Here is a 20,380-nt window from a genome sequence, read left to right as displayed (position 1 = left end):
TAATGGAATCCAGAAAGAACAAAACCCTGTTCCTTTCTCTGTGATGTCATTCTAATGGAATCCAGAAAGAACAAAACCCTGTTCCTTTCTCTGTGATGTCATTCTAATGGAATCCAGAAAGAACAAAACCCTGTCCCTTTCTCTGTGATGTCATTCTAATGGAATCCAGAAAGAACAAAACCCTGTTCCTTTCTCTGTGATGTCATTCTAATGGAATCCAGCAAGAACAAAACCCTGTCTCTTTCTCTGTGATGTCATTCTAATGGAATGTAGAAAGAACAAAACCCTGTCTCTTTCTCTGTGATGTCATTCTAATGGAATGTAGAAAGAACAAAACCCTGTTCCTTTCTCTGTGATGTCATTCTAATGGAATGTAGAAAGAACAAAACCCTGTCCCTTTCTCTGTGATGTCATTCTAATGGAATGTAGAAAGAACAAAACCCTGTTCCTTTCTCTGTGATGTCATTCTAATGGAATGTAGAAAGAACAAAACCCTGTTCCTTTCTCTGTGATGTCATTCTAATGGAATTCAGAAAGAACAAAACCATGTCCTTTTCTCTGTGATGTCCAATGGCGATCCAATTACGTGTCGGATGAAACACCATTCAACTGTTGACCGGCAGTCATCCTGCAGGTGCATGGTCCGCCACAAGGAGTCGCTAGAGTGCGATGAGCCAAGTAAAGCCCCCCCCGGCCAAACCCTCCCCTAACCCGGACGACCTGGGCCAAACTCTCCCCTAACCCGGACGACGCTGGGACAATTGTGCGCCACCCTATGGGACTCCCGGTCACGGCCAGTTGTGACACAGCCTGGGATCAAACCCGGGTCTGTAATGACGCCTCAAGCGCTGTGATGCAGTGCCTTAGGGCCTCCCGAGTGGTGCCATGGTCTATCTCACTGCTACTGATAAGAGGAGGATTTGTTCAGTCAACCACCTGCATGAACACAGAAATTGGTTTATAGAACAGCACATGAATAGAACAAGGAAATGAGTTATAAGAAAATCACAAACATTAAAATTCCCATTACATTATCATGGATTACAAAGGAAAACTCAGCCACAAGCTGCCCAGTGAAGCGAGCCTACCAGATGAGCAAAATGCCTACTAGATGAGCAAAATGCCTACCAGATTAGCAAAATGCCCTCTATGCTGTTCCGGCACCAGCTGTTCCGAACGACTGTGTGATCACGCTCTCCGTAGAGCTAAAGGTAAGACCTTTAAACAGGTTAACATTCACAAGGCCGCAGGGCCAGACAGATAACAAGGATTGATACACAGAACACCAGCTGGCAGGTGTCTTCACTGACATTTTTAACCTCTCTCTGACCCAGTTTGTAATACCTACATGTTTCAAGCAGACCACTATAGTCCCTGTGCCCAAGAACACCAAGGTGATCTGTCTGAATGACTATGGCCCCATAGCACTCTCATTTGTAGCCATGAAATGCTTTGAAAGGCTGGTCATGACTCACATCAACACCAACATCCCAGACACCCTGGACCCACTCTAATTCACATGCCCCCCCCCCCCCCCCCCAGCAGATCCACAGTGACACAATCCATTGTATTCCACACGGCTCTTTCCCACTTGGACAAATGGAACACCCACATGAGAATGCTGTTCACTGGACTACAGCTCAGCGTTCAACACCGCAGAGCCCTCCAAGCTCATCACTAAGCTAAGGACCTTGAGACTAAACACCTCCCTCTGAAATTGGATCTTGGACTTCCTGACGGGTCGCCCCCAAGTGGAGCGGATAGGTAACAACACATCCGCCGCGCTGACTCTCAACACAGGGGCCCCTCAGGAGTGCATGCTTAGGCCCTTACGATATATTACTGTACTTACTGTACCTTACTGTACCTTACTGTACTTACTGTACCTACTGTACTTACTGTACCTTACTGTACTTACTGTACTTTACTGTACTTACTGTACCTTACTGTACCTTACTGTACTTACTGTACCTTATTGTACTTACTGTACTTACTGTACCTTACTGTACCTTACTGTACTTACTGTAACTTACTGTACCTTACTGTACCTTACTGTACTTACTGTAACTTACTGTACCTTACTGTACTTACTGTACCTTACTGTACCTTACTGTACTTACTGTAACTTACTGTACCTTACTGGTACTTACTGTACCTTACTGTACTTACTGTACCTTACTGTACTTACTGTACTTACTGTACCTTACTGTACTTACTGTAACTTACTGTACCTTACTGTACTTACTGTACCTTACTGTACTTACTGTACCTTACTATAACTTACTGTACTTACTGTACCTTACTGTACCTTACTGTAACTTACTGTACCTTACTGTACTTACTGTACCTTACTGTACTTACTGTACCTTACTGTACCTTACTGTACCTTACTGTACCTATTGTACTTACTGTACCTTACTGTACTTACTGTACCTTACTGTACTTACTGTGCCTTACTGTACCTTACTGTACCTTACTGTACCTTTCTGTACTTACTGTACTTACTGTACCTTACTGTACCTACTGTACCCTACTGTACTTATTTACCTTACCGTACCTTACTGTACTTACTGTGCCTTACTGTACCCTACTGTACTTACTGTGCCTTACTGTACTTATTCTACCTTATTGTACTTACTGTACCTTACTGTACCTTACTGTACTTACTGTGCCTTACTGTACCCTACTGTACCTTACTGTACCTTATTGTACTTACTGTACCTTACTGTACTTACTGTACCTTAGCCCCTGTACTCCCAACACAGTCATGAAGAGGGTACGGCTGCACCATTGAAAGTATATTGACTGGCTGCGTCACCGGTTGGTATGGCAACTGATTGGCATTCGACCGTAAGGCGCTACAGAGGGTAGTCCATCACTGGATGTATGTACAGTATTACCTCACATTGACTCGGTACCGGTACTCCTTGTATATAGTCTCGTTATTTTATTTTATTGTTATTATTTCCTTTTTTATTTTTTGAAAATGGTTGGTAAAGGGCTCATACGTACGTCAGCATTTCACGGTAAAGTCTACACCTCTTGTGTTCAACGCATGTGGCAAATACAATTTGATTTGATATTGCTTGTTCGTTGGGACTGTAGACAGCCTCTCTCTCTCTCTCTCTACCTCTCTCTGTATCTCTCTCTCCCTCTCTCTCTCTCTCTCTCTCTCTGTGTCTCTCTCTCTGTCTCTCTCTCTCTCTCTCTCTCTCTCTCTCTCTCTCTCTCTCTCTCTCTCTCTCTCTCTCCGTCTCTCTCTCTCTCTCTCTCTCTCTCTCTCTGTGTCTCTCTCTCTGTCTCTCTCTCTCTCTCTCTCTCTCTGTGTCTCTGTGTCTCTCTCTCTGTCTCTCTCTCTCTCTCTCTCTCTCTCTCTCCGTCTCTCTCTCTCTCTCTCTCTCTCTCCCTCTCTCTCTCTCTCTCTGTGTCTCTCTCTCTCTCTCTCTCTCTCTCTCTCTCTCTCTCTCTCTCTCTCTCTCTCTCTCAAATTCAAGCTGCTTTATTGGCATGAAAAACATTGTGTCAATATTTCCAAAGCAACAATGTATACAATATCCATTGTAACAAAATGATAAACGGTCGCAAATAATAATATAAAATGGTATTAAATAATAATACAAAATTAAATACAAAAATAATATCAATAAAATGGTCACAGTACATAGTAGAAATGTAATAAATATAAAAATATAAATACGGAAAATTAAACTATAACTAACTTATATAACGGTCATCTTCTCCATTATATCAGTACTACAACTACCATCATCATTACTACTACTACTACCACCACCATCATTAAACTGTCATCATTACCATTACCACCCATACCACTACTATTTGGAATGATAAACAACAATAGTAATAGTAATAACGATAATAGTAATAATAAGTAAGTTACTGTTTAATATGCAGATGTTATTATTCAGTGTCCCTCAGGCTATGGCAGGAAAATACATATTTGGCTGCAAGAGGAGCCATTGCTCCTTCGCCCATGAGTGCTTTTAGTTTTTCCTCTGGGTTTAATAAGTTCAAATTTGGAATAAATGTAGTCATTTCTGTGAATATTTATCACAGTAAAGGAGAAAGTGCATCTCTGTCTCTACCTCCTCTGTCATGCAGTGACCACATACACGCTCCTCTTTGGGTAGCCATGTCTTTTTATGTCTGCCAGTTTCTATTGCCAGTTGGTGGTCATTCAGCCTGTACTTGGTAAGGATCTGTCTTGCTTCGTATCTCTGACAGAGTAGAGATAATCAGCCAATTCATATTCTCTGTTTAGGGTCAGATAGCAATTTAGTCGGCTTTGGGATTTTGTTTAGTTTTTCCAATGTTGTAAATGTGAGTCCTTTGATTGGTTCATGATTTTGTTTATTTGAATTCTTTCTTTTGAAGCAGTGCTGGTGTCAGCTTGGTTGGTGAGGTCCAACACCAGCTGACTGAGAGGGCTCGTTTCTGGGCTCAGCTCTTGGGTTTGAAGTGATTTAAATTGCAGACTTGAATTTAGATGTAGCCAAAATTTTAATGATCTTTTCTATATTTTCATTATTACTGGAAAATGGCCCAATTCTGCCCTACATGCATTAGTTGGTGTATTTCTCTGGACTTTTCTCTAGAATTTCCCGAAATAATTCTGCATGTAGGGATTGAATTGGATGTTTGGCCCACATTTTAAAGTCCAGTTTATTGAATGGCCCCCAAACCTGACTTCCATAAAGAGCTATTGGTAGGATTACACTGTCAAATATTTTGGTCCAAATTCTAATTGGGATGTTGATTTTCTATAATAACAGGGCTACTGTACAAGGAGGGGTGTCCAAATAGGTGGTGTTTACTTCCTGCATCAGTGTAGTCAGGCTCAGAACCTGTTCTTGCATTGAAATCTCCACAAAGAATCACTTTGCCCTGTGCCTGAAATGTAATGATTTCTGTCTGGAAATAACAACAACTGATCATCATAATATGATGAATCTGAAGGAGGAGCATAAGCTGCACATATGTATACATCATTGTCACAATAGATTGTACCTTTTGTTAAGTTTTAGCCAAATGTGAGTGGTACCTTTTTTCATTTCATTCAGTGCTAAGTCCTGCTTATGCAGGAGTGTGTGAAAACCTTGTGAAGACTTACAGAAAGCTTTTGACCTCTGTCATTGTCAACAAAGGGTATATAACAAAGTATTGAGATTAACTTTTGTTATTGACCAAATACTTATTTTCCACCATAATTTGCAAATAAATTCATTAAAAATCCTACAATTTTCTGGATTTTCTTTCTCATTTTGTCTGTCATAGTTGAAGTGTACCTATGATGACAATTACAGGCCTCTCTCATCTTTTTAAGTGGGAGAACTTGCACAATTGGTGGCTGACTAAATACTTTTTTTTTGCCCCACTCTACATACATTACATACAGACACTCCATTACATATAATTATTATTATAATACCGGTGCCAATCAAATTAAGAATAGTTGTGAACAAATTAATAAGATTGGAATTAGATTGCACATAAAATAAGTACAATACAATCTGCAACCCTGTGTGTTTGTGTGTATGTGTGTGTGTGCGCGTGCGCGTGCATGTGTGAATTAAAGGATCTGTCTAGCTCAGTAGTCTGCATATTAGTTGCAGTAGTTGGCGCACCTCTCCTATCTCTGATAGTTCTATGTGTCTTCTGCCAGAGGTTACCTCAGCATATGTAGGCTGATGATCTGACTGATACATGGTGTGTGTATGTATGTATGTATGTATGTATGTGTGTGTGTGTGTGTGTGTGTGTGTGTGTGTGTGTGTGTATGTATGTGTGTAGAGCTGTGTTGTGATGGAACAGGTCTAGTAGAGCTGTGTTGTGATGGGCCAGGTCTAGTAGAGCTGTGTTGTGATGGAACAGGTCTAGTAGAGCTGTGTTGTGATGGAACAGGTCTAGTAGAGCTGTGTTGTGATGGAACAGGTCTAGTAGAGCTGTGTTGTGATGGGCCAGGTCCAGTAGAGCTGTGTTGTGATGGAACAGGTCTAGTAGAGCTGTGTTGTGATGGAACAGGTCTAGTAGAGCTGTGTTGTGATGGAACAGGTCTAGTAGAGCTGTGTTGTGATGGAACAGGTCCAGTAGAGCTGTGTTGTGATGGAACAGGTCCAGTAGAGCTGTGTTGTGATGGGCAAGGTCTAGTAGAGCTGTGTTGTGATGGAACAGGTCTAGTAGAGCTGTGTTGTGATGGAACAGGTCTAGTAGAGCTGTGTTGTGATGGGCAAGGTATAGTAGAGCTGTGTTGTGATGGAACAGGTCTAGTAGAGCTGTGTTGTGATGGAACAGGTCTAGTAGAGCTGTGTTGTGATGGGCCGGATCTAGTAGAGCTGTGTTGTGATGGGCCAGGTCTAGTAGAGCTGTGTTGTGATGGGCCAGGTCCAGTAGAGCTGTGTTGTGATGGAACAGGTCTAGTAGAGCTGTGTTGTGATGGAACAGGTCTAGTAGAGCTGTGTTGTGATGGGCCAGGTCTAGTAGAGCTGTGTTGTGATGGGCCAGGTCTAGTAGAGCTGTGTTGTGATGGGCCAGGTCTAGTAGAGCTGTGTTGTGATGAAACGGGTCTAGTCGTGCTGTCCTGAGGTGGGTCTGGTCTGGTAAATCTGTGCTGTGTTGGTCCTGGTCTAGTCGGGCTGTGTTGTGATGGGCCATGTCTAGTAATGAAGGTCGTTTGTGCCAGTGTGGATGATGATGTTGTCAGGGGTGTCAATCCTGGTCTGACTGAGTAGCTGCATTGCACTCTCAGTTGTAGGAAACCAGAACTTATACATCTGGTGTCTAGGGAATCATCTTTCCTGGACTAAGAACTTCCCATTTTAATCAATAAGGATTGCAGTTGTGGGTGATTGTCTGGGTGGAGCAGACTGGGAGGCTGGTATTCTGACCTGGGCTGGAGCAGACTGGGAGACTGGTATTCTGACCTGGACTGGAGCAGACTGGGAGGCTGGTGTTCTGACCTGGACAGGAGCAGACTGGGAGACTGGTGTTCTGACCTGGACTGGAGCAGACTGGGAGACTGGTATTCTGACCTGGACTGGAGCAGACTGGGAGACTGGTATTCTGGCCTGGACTGGAGCAGACTGAGAGGCTGGTAGGTCTACCTGGACTGGAGCAGACTGGGAGGCTGGTATTCTGACCTGGACTGGAGCAGACTGGGAGACTGGTATTCTGACCTGGACTGGAGCAGACTGGGAGACTGGTATTCTGACCTGGACTGGAGCAGACTGGGAGACTGGTATTCTGACCTGGACTGGAGCAGACTGGGAGACTGGTATTCTGACCTGGACTGGAGCAGACTGGGAGACTGGTATTCTGACCTGGACTGGAGCAGACTGGGAGGCTGGTGTTCTGACCTGGGCTGGAGCAGACTGAGAGGCTGGTATTCTGACCTGGACTGAAGCAGACTGGGAGGCTGGTGTTCTGACCTGGGCTGGAGCAGACTGGGAGACTGGTATTCTGACCTGGACTGGAGCAGACTGAGAGGCTGGTAGGTTGATCTGGGCTGGAGCAGACTGGGTGGCTGGTTGGCTGACCTGGGCTGGAGCAGGCAGGGTGGCTGGTAGGTTGACCTGGGATGGAGCACACTGTGCTGGAGCAGACTGGGAAGCAGGTAGGCTGACATGGGCTAGAGCAGACTGGGATGCTGGTTGGCTGACATGGGCTGGAACAGACTGGGACGCTGGTTGGCTGACCTGGGCTGGAGCAGACTGGGACGCTGGTTGGCAGACATGGGCTAGAGCAGACTGGGACGCTGGTTGGCTGACCTGGGCTGGAGCAGACTGGTAGGCTGGTTGGCTGATCTGGGCTGGAGCAGACTGGTAGGCTGGTGCAGTGTCATCCGGCTGTGTAGTGGAGGCCATGCTGGTCTCAGGTTCTGCTTGTGTTATGCCAAGCTGGTGGACATGTTCTCTAGATGCAGAGGACATAATGACTCGCTGCTGGTTGAGGGTGTTAATGTACCTCTCTCTTTGTTCTAGTTCCTTTCTTGTTGTGCTCAGATGGTCTCTGAGGTCATCATTTGTCTGACTCAGTTTGGCCATTCTGCTTTCTAATTTAGCAATAAATGCTCTGCTCTCCTCCCTCAACTGTTTAATCTCTTATTTTAGTTTCTGGACAGTGTCCTCCTCTTGAAGCTTGTTCTCTCTGAGTTCTATGACCTCTGCTTCGACTAGAGAGAGGGTGTTGTGGAAACGTTGCATAGCAGGTGTTCTTGGTGTTGTATGCATGTCCTTGGCTCTGTCTGCTGCAGGTGAGGTAGGTAGAGGGACATTGAGGGCTTCCTGCTGGGTCACAGAGACTGTTGGGATCTGCTTTTCTCCATCTCCCTCCTTTACTTTTCCCTCATTTTCTGAGATGATTTCAGCTTCTGCTTTTAGGGTAGCAAACCTATTCTCAAAAGCCTGGAGGCTTGAATCATTGCCTTGTATCAATACAGTTCCATTATTATATAAGTTTACTGTTTGATTCGTGTTGCTCTGGTCAGCTTATTCAAAAATGCTGATCTGACATCCTTGGCTGATGCCCCTCTTTTTGAGAAAGGGAAATGGTTGCAAATAACCTTTTTCCATATATGCCCTCGATTGGTATTAAAAATCCAATTTGCTCTTGTTTTGCAACTGGTAAGATCTGCAAACAGGTATTCATGGTTCTGAGCCATCATCAAACCTTTGAAACCTTTCTTAGCTTTCTCTGTTTGGATGTCTGGTGGGTAAACAATTTCCATAGCAACGCTGGTGATGTTGGCTACAATGTTGCAATAGAAGCGTTGTTTCTTATATTATTGTCTCTTCTGTCTTTAGAGGACTGTTTCACATTGATGTCCTTTTTCTGTCCTTATTTTGTCTTTCTTTTCTTCTGTTAACTAGATATTTTTTGTTATTCTTTGTTAGCTAGTTAGCTTCTTCCAGGAGAGTCCCTAGCAACTGCTTAGCAACTGGTAAACAATTCAGCTAGCTAAGATTACTGTACACTTTTATGAAAAATAGTTACTTTTTCAAAAGCCTATCTTCTTGGTTAGTTGCTCGTTTTCTCTCCTATTCAGTCTTGCAGTTTTCTTTTGCTTTTTTCGATGTACTTCACTCTAAAAACCATGTACATTTCAATATTTATAGGAGCAAATTTTTCAGCAGCGGCTGCTCAATTTCAAAACGCCTTTCTCTCTCTCTCTCTCTCTTTCTCTGTCTTTCTTCTCTCTCTCTCTCTCTCTCTCTCTCTCTCTCTCTCTCTCTCTCTCAATGCAGTTAAAGAAATACAGTTAAGAAAGTTTCTATCCATGTTTGGCTCTCATGACAGGTGATGTTCATGAATATAACCTGATGAATATAACCTGAAGTACACCAGGCTGAGTGTCAGTGTCAGCAATCAGCGTGTGATCACAGTGGGATCACTGTCACTATGTCCAGGCTGATCAAACACCTGACACTGACATGCTGCACTGCAGACACTGTCTACTCAAACATGGAGAGAAACTTTATTCCGGTTTCAATAGGGACCTTTTCCACTGGCTGCAGGTCCAACAGCAGAGAGACTGACAGGCTGTATAATCTTTACGATACACACTGTCAGCCAGGCTCCAAGTGTAATACTCAACAGTACTCACACTCTCTCACAAATTATCGTGCATGTGGGTGCACACACACACACACAAACTAACACACACACACACACATACTCACTCACTCTCCATCTCTCTCTCAATTCAATTCAATTCAAGGGACTTTATTGGCATGGGGAAACATGTGTTAACATTGCCAAAGCAAGTGAGGTAGATAATATACAAAAGTGAAATGAACAATAAAAATGAACAGTACACTGGTTGCCCTTTTCTTGTGGCAACAGGTCACAAATCTTGCTGTTGTGATGCTACACTGTGGAATTTCACCCAGTAGATATGGGAGTTTATCAAAATTGGATTTGTTTTCAAATTCTTTGTGGATCTGTGTAATCTGAGGGAAATATGTATCTCTAATATGGTCATACATTGGGCAGGAGGTTAGGAAGTGCAGCTCAGTTTCCACCTCCTTTTGTGGGCAGTGTGCACATAGCCTGTCTTCTCTTGAGAGCCAGGTCTGCCTACGGCGGCCTTTCTCAATAGCAAAGCTATGCTCACTAAGTCTGTACATAGTCAAAGCTTTCTTAAAGTTTGGGTCAGTCACAGTGGTCAGGTATTCTGCCACTGTGTACTCTCGGTTTAGGGCCAAATAGCATTCTAGTTTACTCTGTTTTTTTGTTAATTCTTTCCAATATGTCAAGTAATTCTCTTTTTGTTTTCTCATGATTTGGTTGGGTTTAATTGTGCTGCTGTCCTGGGGCTCTGTGGGGTGTGTTTGTGTTTGTGAACAGAGCCCCAGGACCAGCTTGTTAAGGGGACTCTTCTCCAGGTTCATCTCTCTGTAGGTGATGGCTTTGTTATGGAAGGTTTGGGAATCGCTTCCTTTTAGGTGGTTGTAGAATTTAACAGCTCTTTTCTGGATTTTGATAATTAGCGGATATTGGCCTAATTCTGCTCTGCGTGCATTATTTGGTGTTCTACGTTGTACACGGAGGATATTTTTTGCAGAATTCTGCATGCAGAGTCTCAATTTGGTGTTTGTCCCATTTTGTGAAGTCTTGGTTGGTGAGCGGACCCCAGACCTCACAACCGTAAAGGGCAATGGGCTCTATGACTGATTCAAGTATGTTTAACCCGATCCTAATTGCTATGTTGCAAATTTATCTTCCTTTTGATGGCATATGGAGCCCTTCTTGCCTTGTCTCTCAGATCGTTCACAGCTTTGTGGAAGTTACCTGTGGCGCTGATGTTTAGGCCAAGGTATGGATGTCATAAGGTGAATGCACCAATTTGTAAGTCGCTCTGGATAAGAGCGTCTGCTAAATGACTTAAATGTAAATGTAAATGATGTAAATGTATAGTTTTTTGTGTGCTCTAAAGCAACAGTGTCTAGATGGAATTTGTATTTGTGGTCCTGGCGACTGGACCTTTTTTGGAACACCATTATTTTGGTCTTACTGATATTTACTGTCAGCGCCCAGGTCTGACAGAATCTGTGCAGACGATCTAGGTGCTACTGTAGGCCCTCCTTGGTTGGTGAAGGAAGCACCAGATCATCAGACAGTAGACATTTGACTTTGGATTCTAGTAGGGTGAGGCCGGGTGCTGCAGACTTTTCTAGTGCCCGCGCCAATTCGTTGATGTATATGTTGAAGAGGGTGGGGCTTAAGCTGCATCCCTGTCTCACCCCATGACCCTGTGTGAAGAAATCTGTGTGTTAGAAACTTTATTCCAGTTTCAATAGGGACCTTTTCCACTGGCTGCAGGTCCAACAGCAGAGAGACTGACAGGCTGTATAATCTTTACGATACACACTGTCAGCCAGGCTCCAAGTGTAATACTCAACAGTACTCACACTCTCTCACGCACGCACGCACACACACACACACAAACTAACACACACACACAGACACACACACACACACACACACACACACACACACACACACACACACACACACACACACACACACACACACACACATACTCACTCTCCATCTCTCACTCTCCATCTCTCTCTCTCTCCCCCTCTCCATCTCTCCATCTCTCCATCTCTCCATCTCTCTCTCTCTCCATCTCTCTCTCTCTCTCCATCTCTCTCTCTCTCTCTCTCTCTCTCTCTCTATCTCTCTGTCTCTCTCTCTGTCTCTCTCTCTCTGTCTCTCTCTCTCCATCTCTCTCTCTCCATCTCTCTCTCTCTCTCTCTCTCTCTCTCTCTCTCTCTCTCTCTCTCACTCTCTGTCTCTCTCTCTGCTGATGAAGGACCGCAGGGCTGCCAGACAGTGCTGGCTGTCTGAGACCAGACCCATAATTTTGGACAGCAATTTTGGACATTTTCCTCAAACTTTCCAGGGTCAGACTGGCCATTTGGTATTTCGGGCAAATGCCAGTTAGGCTGGTCCTTTTTGAGCCCACTGGGCCTGTGTTACTTGTTTTGTGTTTTTAGCAAAATTCTAATGATCTGGTTAATAATGGAATCCTCAAGGAAAAAATGGTCCGGTTGTGGTAGAAATAAATACCATGGTACGATTTCTGGTTTGAGTCCGCCTCTGAACCTTTCCGAGGCTCTGACTGGCTGGCTATCTCAGCTGGCTTCAGCTTCCTGATTAGGACAGGAGCGACTGCTCATTAGTTTCATGCATAAATAAATATGTAATAGTCACTCTCACTCCTTTACATTACAGCAGTGGTTCCCAACCAGGGCTACTAGGACCCCCTGGTGGTACTGGCCTATCCACAGGGGGTACCTGGCCTATCCACAGGGGGTACCTGGCCTATCCACAGGGGGTACCTGGCCCATCCACAGGGGGTACCTGGCCTATCCACAGGGGGTACCTGGCCTATCCACAGGGGGTACCTGGCCTATCCACAGGGGGTACCTGGCCCATCCACAGGGGGTACCTGGCCTATCCACAGGGGTACCTGGCCCATCCACAAGGGGTACCGGGCCTATCCACAAGGGGTACCGGGCCTATCCACAAGGGGTACCTGGCCCATCCACAGGGGTACCTGGCCCATCCACAGAGGGTACCTGGCCTATCCACAGGGGGTACCTGGCCTATCCACAGGGGGTACCTGGCCTATCCACAGGGGTACCTGGCCTATCCACGGGGAGTACCTGGCCTATCCACAGGGGGTACCTGGCCTATCCACAGGGGGTACCTGGCCTAACCACAGGGGGTTTACCTACAGGGGTAGACCTGAGAAGATCCATGAGACCATAGGCTTACTGGTAAAATATACATGGGGTACTTCAGGGGTACTCTGGGCAGAGCAAAATTCAGCTGATGGCACATTAACAGAGAAAGGTTGGGAACCACTGTCTTTACAGTATAGTACAATACCTACTGTAAACGGATGAAATGAACACAACAGGTAAAGCAGTAGTACTGATCTAATGTCCATGTACTCTGTATTACGTCTCAGTGACCAGGCATGAACAGTGGACTTCTTGGACAAGCAGGTTTCTATTTACTCCATTTGATCTGGATGAATAATAATATATTATATCTAACTGAATACACAATACATCAAATCAAATGTTATTAGTCACATGCACCGAATACAACAGGTGTAGTAGACCTTACAGTGTACTGCTGAATATAACAGGTGTAGTAGACCTTACAGTGTATTGCTGAATACCCAGGTGTAGTAGACCTTACAGTGTACTGCTGAATACAACAGGTGTAGTAGACCTTACAGTGTACTGCTGAATATAACAGGTGTAGTAGACCTCACAGTGAAATGCTGAATACAACAGGTGTAGTAGACCATACAGTGTACAGCTGAATATATCAGGTGTAGTAGACCTTACAGTGTACTGCTGAATACAACAGGTGTAGTAGACCTTACAGTGTACTGCTGAATATAACAGGTGTAGTAGACCTTACAGTGTACTGCTGAATACAACAGGTGTAGTAGACCTTACAGTGTACTGCTGAATACAACAGGTGTAGTAGACCATACAGTGTACTGCTGAATACAACAGGTGTAGTAGACCTTACAGTGTACTGCTGAATACAACAGGTGTAGTAGACCTTACAGTGTACTGCTGAATACAACAGGTGTAGTAGACCTTACAGTGTACTGCTGAATACAACAGGTGTAGTAGACCTTAGTGTACTGCTGAATACAACAGGTTGTAGACCTTACCGTGAAATGTTTACTTACCAGCCCCTAACCAACAATGCAGTTAAAGAAATACAGTTAAGAAAGATTCTATCCATGTTTGGCTCTCATGACAGGTGATGTTCATGAATATAACCTGATGAATATAACCTGAAGTACACCAGGCTGAGTGTCAGTGTCAGCAATCAGCGTGTGATCACAGTGGGATCACTGTCACTATGTCCAGGCTGATCAAACACCTGACACTGACATGCTGCACTGCAGACACTGTCTACTCAAACATGGAGAGAAACTTTATTCCAGTTTCAATAGGGACCTTTTCCACTGGCTGCAGGTCCAACAGCAGAGAGACTGACAGGCTGTATAATCTTTACGATACACACTGTCAGCCAGGCTCCAAGTGTAATACTCAACAGTACCCACACTCTCTCACAAAGTATCGTGCATGTGGGTGCGCACACACACACACAAACTAACACACACACACACACACATACTCACTCACTCTCCATCTCTCTCTCAATTCAATTCAATTCAAGGGACTTTATTGGCATGGGGAAACATGTGTTAACATTGCCAAAGCAAGTGAGGTAGATAATATACAAAAGTGAAATGAACACTAAAAATTAACAGTAAACATTACACATACAGAAGTTTCAAAATAATAAAGACAGTACAAATGTCATATTATATATATATATATATAGTGGGGCAAAAAAGTATTTAGTCAGCCACCAATTGTGCAAGTTCTCCCACTTAAAAAGATGAGAGAGGCCTGTAAATTTTCATCATAGGTACACTTCAACTATGTCAGACAAAATTAGAAGAAAAAAATCAACATTACAAATGTCACATTTTGTTCTTCACTGGTTGCCCTTTTCTTGTGGCAACAGGTCACAAATCTTGCTGCTGTGATGGCACACTGTGGAATTTCACCCAGTAGATATGGGAGTTTATCAAAATTGGATTTGTTTTCGAATTCTTTGTGGATCTGTGTAATCTGAGGGAAATATGTATCTCTAATATGGTCATACATTGGGCAGGAGGTTAGGAAGTGCAGCTCAGTTTCCACCTCCTTTTGTGGGCAGTGTGCACATAGCCTGTCTTCTCTTGAGAGCCAGGTCTGCCTATGGCGGCCTTTCTCAATAGCAAAGCTATCCTCACTGAGTCTGTACATAGTCAAAGCTTTCTTAAAGTTTGGGTCAGTCACAGTGGACAGGTATTCTGCCATTATGTACTCTCTGTTTAGGGCCAAATAGCATTCTAGTTTGCTCTGTTTTTTTGTTATTTCTTTCCAATGTGTCAAGTAATTCTCTTTTTGTTTTCTCATGATTTGGTTGGGTCTAATTGTGCTGCTGTCCTGGGGCTCTGTGGGGTGTGTTTGTGTTTGTGAACAGAGCACCAGGACCAGCTTGTTAAGGGGACTCTTCTCCAGGTTCATCTCTCTGTAGGTGATGGCTTTGTTATGGAAGGTTTGGGAATCCCTTCCTTTTAGGTGGTTGTAGAATTTAACAACTCTTTTCTGGATTTTGATAATTAGTGGGTATCGGCCTAATTCTGCTCTGCATGCATTATTTGGTGTTCTACGTTGTACACAGAGGATTTTTTTGCAGAATTCTGCATGCAGAGTCTCAATTTGGTGTTTGTCCCATTTGTGAAGTCTTGGTTGGTGAGCGGACCCCAGACCTCACAACCGTAAAGGGCAATGGGCTCTATGACTGATTCAAGTATGTTTAACCAGATCCTAATTGGTATGTTGAAATTTATGTTCCTTTTGATGGCATAGTAGCCTCTTCTTGCCTTGTCTCTCAGATCGTTCACAGCTTTGTGGAAGTTACCTGTGGCGCTGATGTTTAGGCCAAGGTATGTACAGTTTTTTGTGTGCTCTAGAGACAACAGTGTCTAGATGGAATTTGTATTTGTGGTCCTGGTGACTGGACCTTTTTTGGAACACCATTATTTTGGTCTAATTGAGATTTACTGTCAGCGCCCAGGTCTGACAGAATCTGTGCAGACGTTCTAGGTGCTACTGTAGGCCCTCCTTGGTTGGTGACAGAAGCACCAGATCATCAGACAGTAGACATTTGACTTTGGATTCTAGTAGGGTGAGGCCGGGTGCTGCAGACTTTTCTAGTGCCCGCGCCAATTCGTTGATGTATATGTTGAAGAGGGTGGGGCTTAAGCTGCATCCCTGTCTCACCCCACAACCCTGTGTGAAGAAATCTGTGCGTTAGAAACTTTATTCCAGTTTCAATAGGGACCACACCTTTTCCACTGGCTGCAGGTCCAACAGCAGAGAGACTGACAGGCTGTATAATCTTTACGATACACACTGTCAGCCAGGCTCCAAGTGTAATACTCAACAGTACTCTCACACGCAAGGATGTACGTGCATGTGGATGCACACACACACACACACACACACACACACACACTCTCTCTCTCTGTCTCTCTCTCTCTCTCTGTGTCTCTCTGTGTCTCTGTGTCTCTGTGTCTCTCTCTCTCTCTGGCTCTCTGGCTCTCTCTCTCTCTCTCTCTCTCTCTCTCTCTCTCGGTAGCTGTCATGTGTGCTGGATAGAGTTGGAAGAGAGAAAGCCTGGGGCTCTATTCACAGAGAGAGAGAGAGAGAGAGACCAGAGAGGTTGGAAAGGGAGAAACCAAGGGAACGAGACAGAATACACACATATTTATCGCTGGATGTACTGCATGTTCACTGGGCCATGTGCCAAGCTTTTATTTGAGAACACACCCGAGGATATTCGGCTGCTCCTAACAGATGTGGAATCAGCATTGCTAATAAAGGGGACACCATTTCAAACCATCCATTAAGTACGCTCTAAAAAGAAAAGGTTCCTGGTGTTTCCTTTAGGGGTTCTTCAAATTGAAACTGTTGGGGAACCCCTCCCTTTAAGTTCTTCAAAGAACCCATTTTAATGGATCCTCAAAGAACCTTTAAGGGTTCCATTTAAAAAAAAAAAAGTTTTTATTTAACCCCGCTTTTTCTCACCAATTTCGTGGTATCCAATTGTTAGTAATTACTATCTTGTCGCTACAACTCCCGTACGGGCTCGGGAGAGACGAAGGTCGAAAGCCATGCGTCCTCCGAAACACAACCCAACCAAGCCGCACTGCTTCCTAACCCGGAAGCCATGCACCTGGCGACCTGGTTAGCGCGCACTGCGCCCGGCCTGCCACAGGAGTTCCTTGTGCGGACGACACAACAGTGGTAGGCTTGATTACCAACAACGACGAGACGGCCTACAGGGAGGAGGTGAGGGCCCTCGGAGTGTGGTGTCAGGAAAATAACCTCACACTCAACGTCAACAAAACTAGGGAGATGATTGTAGACTTCAGGAAACCGCAGAGGGAACACCCCCCTATCCACATCGATGGAACAGTAGTGGAGAGGGTAGTAAGTTTTAAGTTCCTCGGCATATACATCACAGACAAACTGAATTGGTCCACTCACATGGACAGCATCGTGAAGAAGGTGCAGCAGCGCTCTTCAACCTCAGGAGGCTGAAGAAATTCGGCTTGTCACCATAAGCACTCACAAACTTCTACAGATGCACAATCGAGAGCATCCTGGCGGGCTGTATCACCGCCTGGTACGGCAACTGCTCCGCCCACAACCGTAAGGCTCTCCAGAGGGTAGTGAGGTCTGCACAACGCATCACCGGGGGCAAACTACATGGCCTCCAGGACACCTACACCACCCGATGTTACAGGAAGGCCATAAAGATCATCAAGGACAACAACCACCCGAGCCACTGCCTGTTCACCCCGCTATCATCCAGAAGGCGAGGTCAGTACAGGTGCATCAAAGCTGGGACAGAGAGACTGAAAAACAGCTTCTATCTCAAGGCCATCAGACTGTTAAACAGCCACCACTAACATTGAGTGGCTGCTGCCAACACACTGACTCAACTCCAGCCACTTTAATAATGGGAATTGATAGGAAATGATGTAAAATATATCACTAGCCACTTTAAACAATGCTACCTAATATAATGTTTACATACCCTACATTATTAATCTTATATGTATACGTATATACTGTACTCTATATCATCTACTACATCTTTATGTAATACATGTATCACTAGCCACTTTAACTATGTCACTTTGTTTACATACTCATCTCATATGTATATACTGTACTCTGTATCTTGCCTATGCCGCTCTGTACCATCACTCATTCATATATCTTTATGTACATATTCTTTATCCCCTTACACTTGTGTGTATAAGACAGTAGTTTTGGAATTGTTAGTTAGATTACTTGTTGGTTATTACTGCATTGTCGGAACTAGAAGCACAAGCATTTCGCTACACTCGCATTAACATCTGCTAACCATGTGTATGTGACAAATAACATTTGATTTGATTTGATTTGATTTGCACGATGAGACAAGGATATCCCTACCGTCCAAACCCTCCCTAACCCGGAAGATGTTAGACCAATTGTGCGTTGCCCCATGGACCTCCTGGTCGCGGCCGGCTGCGACAGAGCCCGATGCAGTGCCTTAGACCACTGCGCCACCCGGGAGACCTAAGAGCTTCATTTGTATTACCCCTCCCCCATTATTATTATTATGAATATTCAAAACAATAACAGCAATAGTTTAGTTGTCAGTGTTTATTATGATTTTAGTGACAAAGCAGAATAAAAAAATCCCAATATGAGGTAAACTCCCAGCAGAGCCCCAAATCCAATGGGTTTATCCTCTGGCCTGTTGATGTTAATGTGTTGATGTTCTCCGTATCCACAGCCAGAATGATTTTACAGTGCATGGTGATCCAACAGGTTGCCTCTTATATTCATCAGAGGTGTAGGGAGGGTGATGTCTGTAAATCCAAAAAATGTAAGTAATTACACAGATGTTTAACCAAAGATGCACACGACAGAATTCATACCATGGTTTTTGTGGTGAATGAATAAAACTGTTTTGATAATGGTTTTCATACACATACCTTCTCCAAAGTGTAAAGGCCTGTGGGATTTTCATTGAAGAGTTAAGGGAGGAGGATGCTTCATGTGATCTCCATAACATACCAACACCTACTGACCTAACGTTGTATGCCTCCTTGTCTGTATACCTGCAGACAGACACAGAAGTGTGCAGGCAGCCTTTAACATATTATTACAGCCTCCAGTACATAGTCTTACCTCTTTGTTGAATGATTCCATTGAGTTGTGTCCATTTTCTGTTTTACAAAGATTTACACAAATATGAATAGATAGATGGTGTCATCAGAAAACCATTTAGATCATAATAGGGACAAACCTTAAGTTGAGATCTTTACATTTTTCAGTTAAGTGCCTGCACCTGCTGTCCTTTCAAATTCAAATGTTTCAGATGGGCGGTTAGGTTCCTGCAAGAACCCTCACCAACTAAGGAGGTTCCTGGATGAACCCCACCTCCTATGGGGTTCTTGGAAGAACCTTTTTGCGGGCCATTTTCAGCGCCAAGGTTCTTCAAAGATCTTTGAGGATCTTAGAAGAACCCTTGTTGATCCCCTCATTTTTAGAGTGCCAACACTTATTCCTTTTTTTCTAACTGTTTCTCTCTCTCTTCACATCTCCTCTCATCCCTCCCACCCATTCTGACCTTTCATCTCTCCCTCTCTGTCATTCCCTCTCTCTCATGCCCTGCTGCCCACTCCCTTCGACCATCTCACCCTCCTCTCCTTCCTCCTTCCTCTCCTCTCCTCTCCTCCCTGGCAGGTGGGCGTCAGGGAAAGCTTCCTGTCACAGCCTTTGAGGCCTTTGACCTGGAAATGAAGAGTTGGACGCATTACCCCTGTATCCCCAGCCGCCGAGCCTTCGCCTGCTGTGCTGCCACCGAGCGGGGCTTCTTCAGTCTAGGAGGGCTCCAGCAGCCCTGCCCCCATAACTTCTACTCCAGACCTCACTTCGTCAGCACGGTGGAGGAGTACGACCCAGAACAGGGTGAGTCCCTTCAGTGCTACAGGTGCTCTACCCACATAACTAAATAAAACCCAGTATTGTTAAGATGTTTTGTATCTCTATCAATACTCTCATTCAGTCAGTCCCACTATAGCTCCAATACTCTCATTTAGTTCCTCCCACTATAGCTCCAATACTCTCATTCAGTTCCTCCTACTATAGCTCCAATACTCTCATTCAGTTCCTCCCACTATAGCTCCAATACTCTCATTCAGTCAGTCCCACTATAGCTCCAATACTCTCATTCAGTTCCTCCCACTATAGCTCCAATACTCTCATTCAGCTCCAATACTCTCATTCAGTTCCTCCCACTATAGCTCCAATACTCATTCATTCAGTTCCATTCCTCCCACTATAGCTCCAATACTCTCAGTTTCAGTTCTCTCCCAGTTCCTCCCACTATAGCTCCAATACTCTCATTCAGTCAGTCCCACTATAGCTCCAATACTCTCATTCAGTTCTTCCTACTATAGCTCCAATACTCTCATTCAGTTCCTCCCACTATAGCTCCAATACTCTCATTCAGTCAGTCCCACTATAGCTCCAATACTGTCATTCAGTCAGTCCCACTATAGCTCCAATACTCTCATTCAGTCAGTCCCACTATAGCTCCAATACTGTCATTCAGTCAGTCCCACTGGTGAGCTGAACTCATTTGGCTCAACAAACTGTCTCCCCTTATGGAGCCATGCATGCATAATGTCCTCCAT

The 20,380-nt window shown here is 44.4% G+C and overlaps 1 protein-coding gene across 1 annotated transcript in view; it reads left to right on the top strand.

Moving 5' to 3' along the window:
• LOC115125140 (kelch domain-containing protein 8B-like) overlaps positions 1-19,900 on the top strand; it is a 128,833-nt gene extending 108,933 nt beyond the window's left edge. The window contains exon 3 of the mRNA XM_065005213.1: positions 19,428-19,900. Coding sequence (XP_064861285.1) covers positions 19,428-19,699 — 272 coding nt within the window. The 3' untranslated portion in view covers positions 19,700-19,900. The remainder of the gene's footprint in view (positions 1-19,427) is intronic.
• Positions 19,901-20,380: the final 480 nt, after the last annotated feature.

This window comes from Oncorhynchus nerka, linkage group LG20 (assembly GCF_034236695.1).
Source record: "Oncorhynchus nerka isolate Pitt River linkage group LG20, Oner_Uvic_2.0, whole genome shotgun sequence".
Classification (NCBI taxonomy): Eukaryota; Metazoa; Chordata; class Actinopteri; order Salmoniformes; family Salmonidae; genus Oncorhynchus; species Oncorhynchus nerka.
The sequence above is the reverse complement of the archived record's forward strand: the minus strand, read 5'-3'. Positions and strand labels throughout refer to the sequence as shown.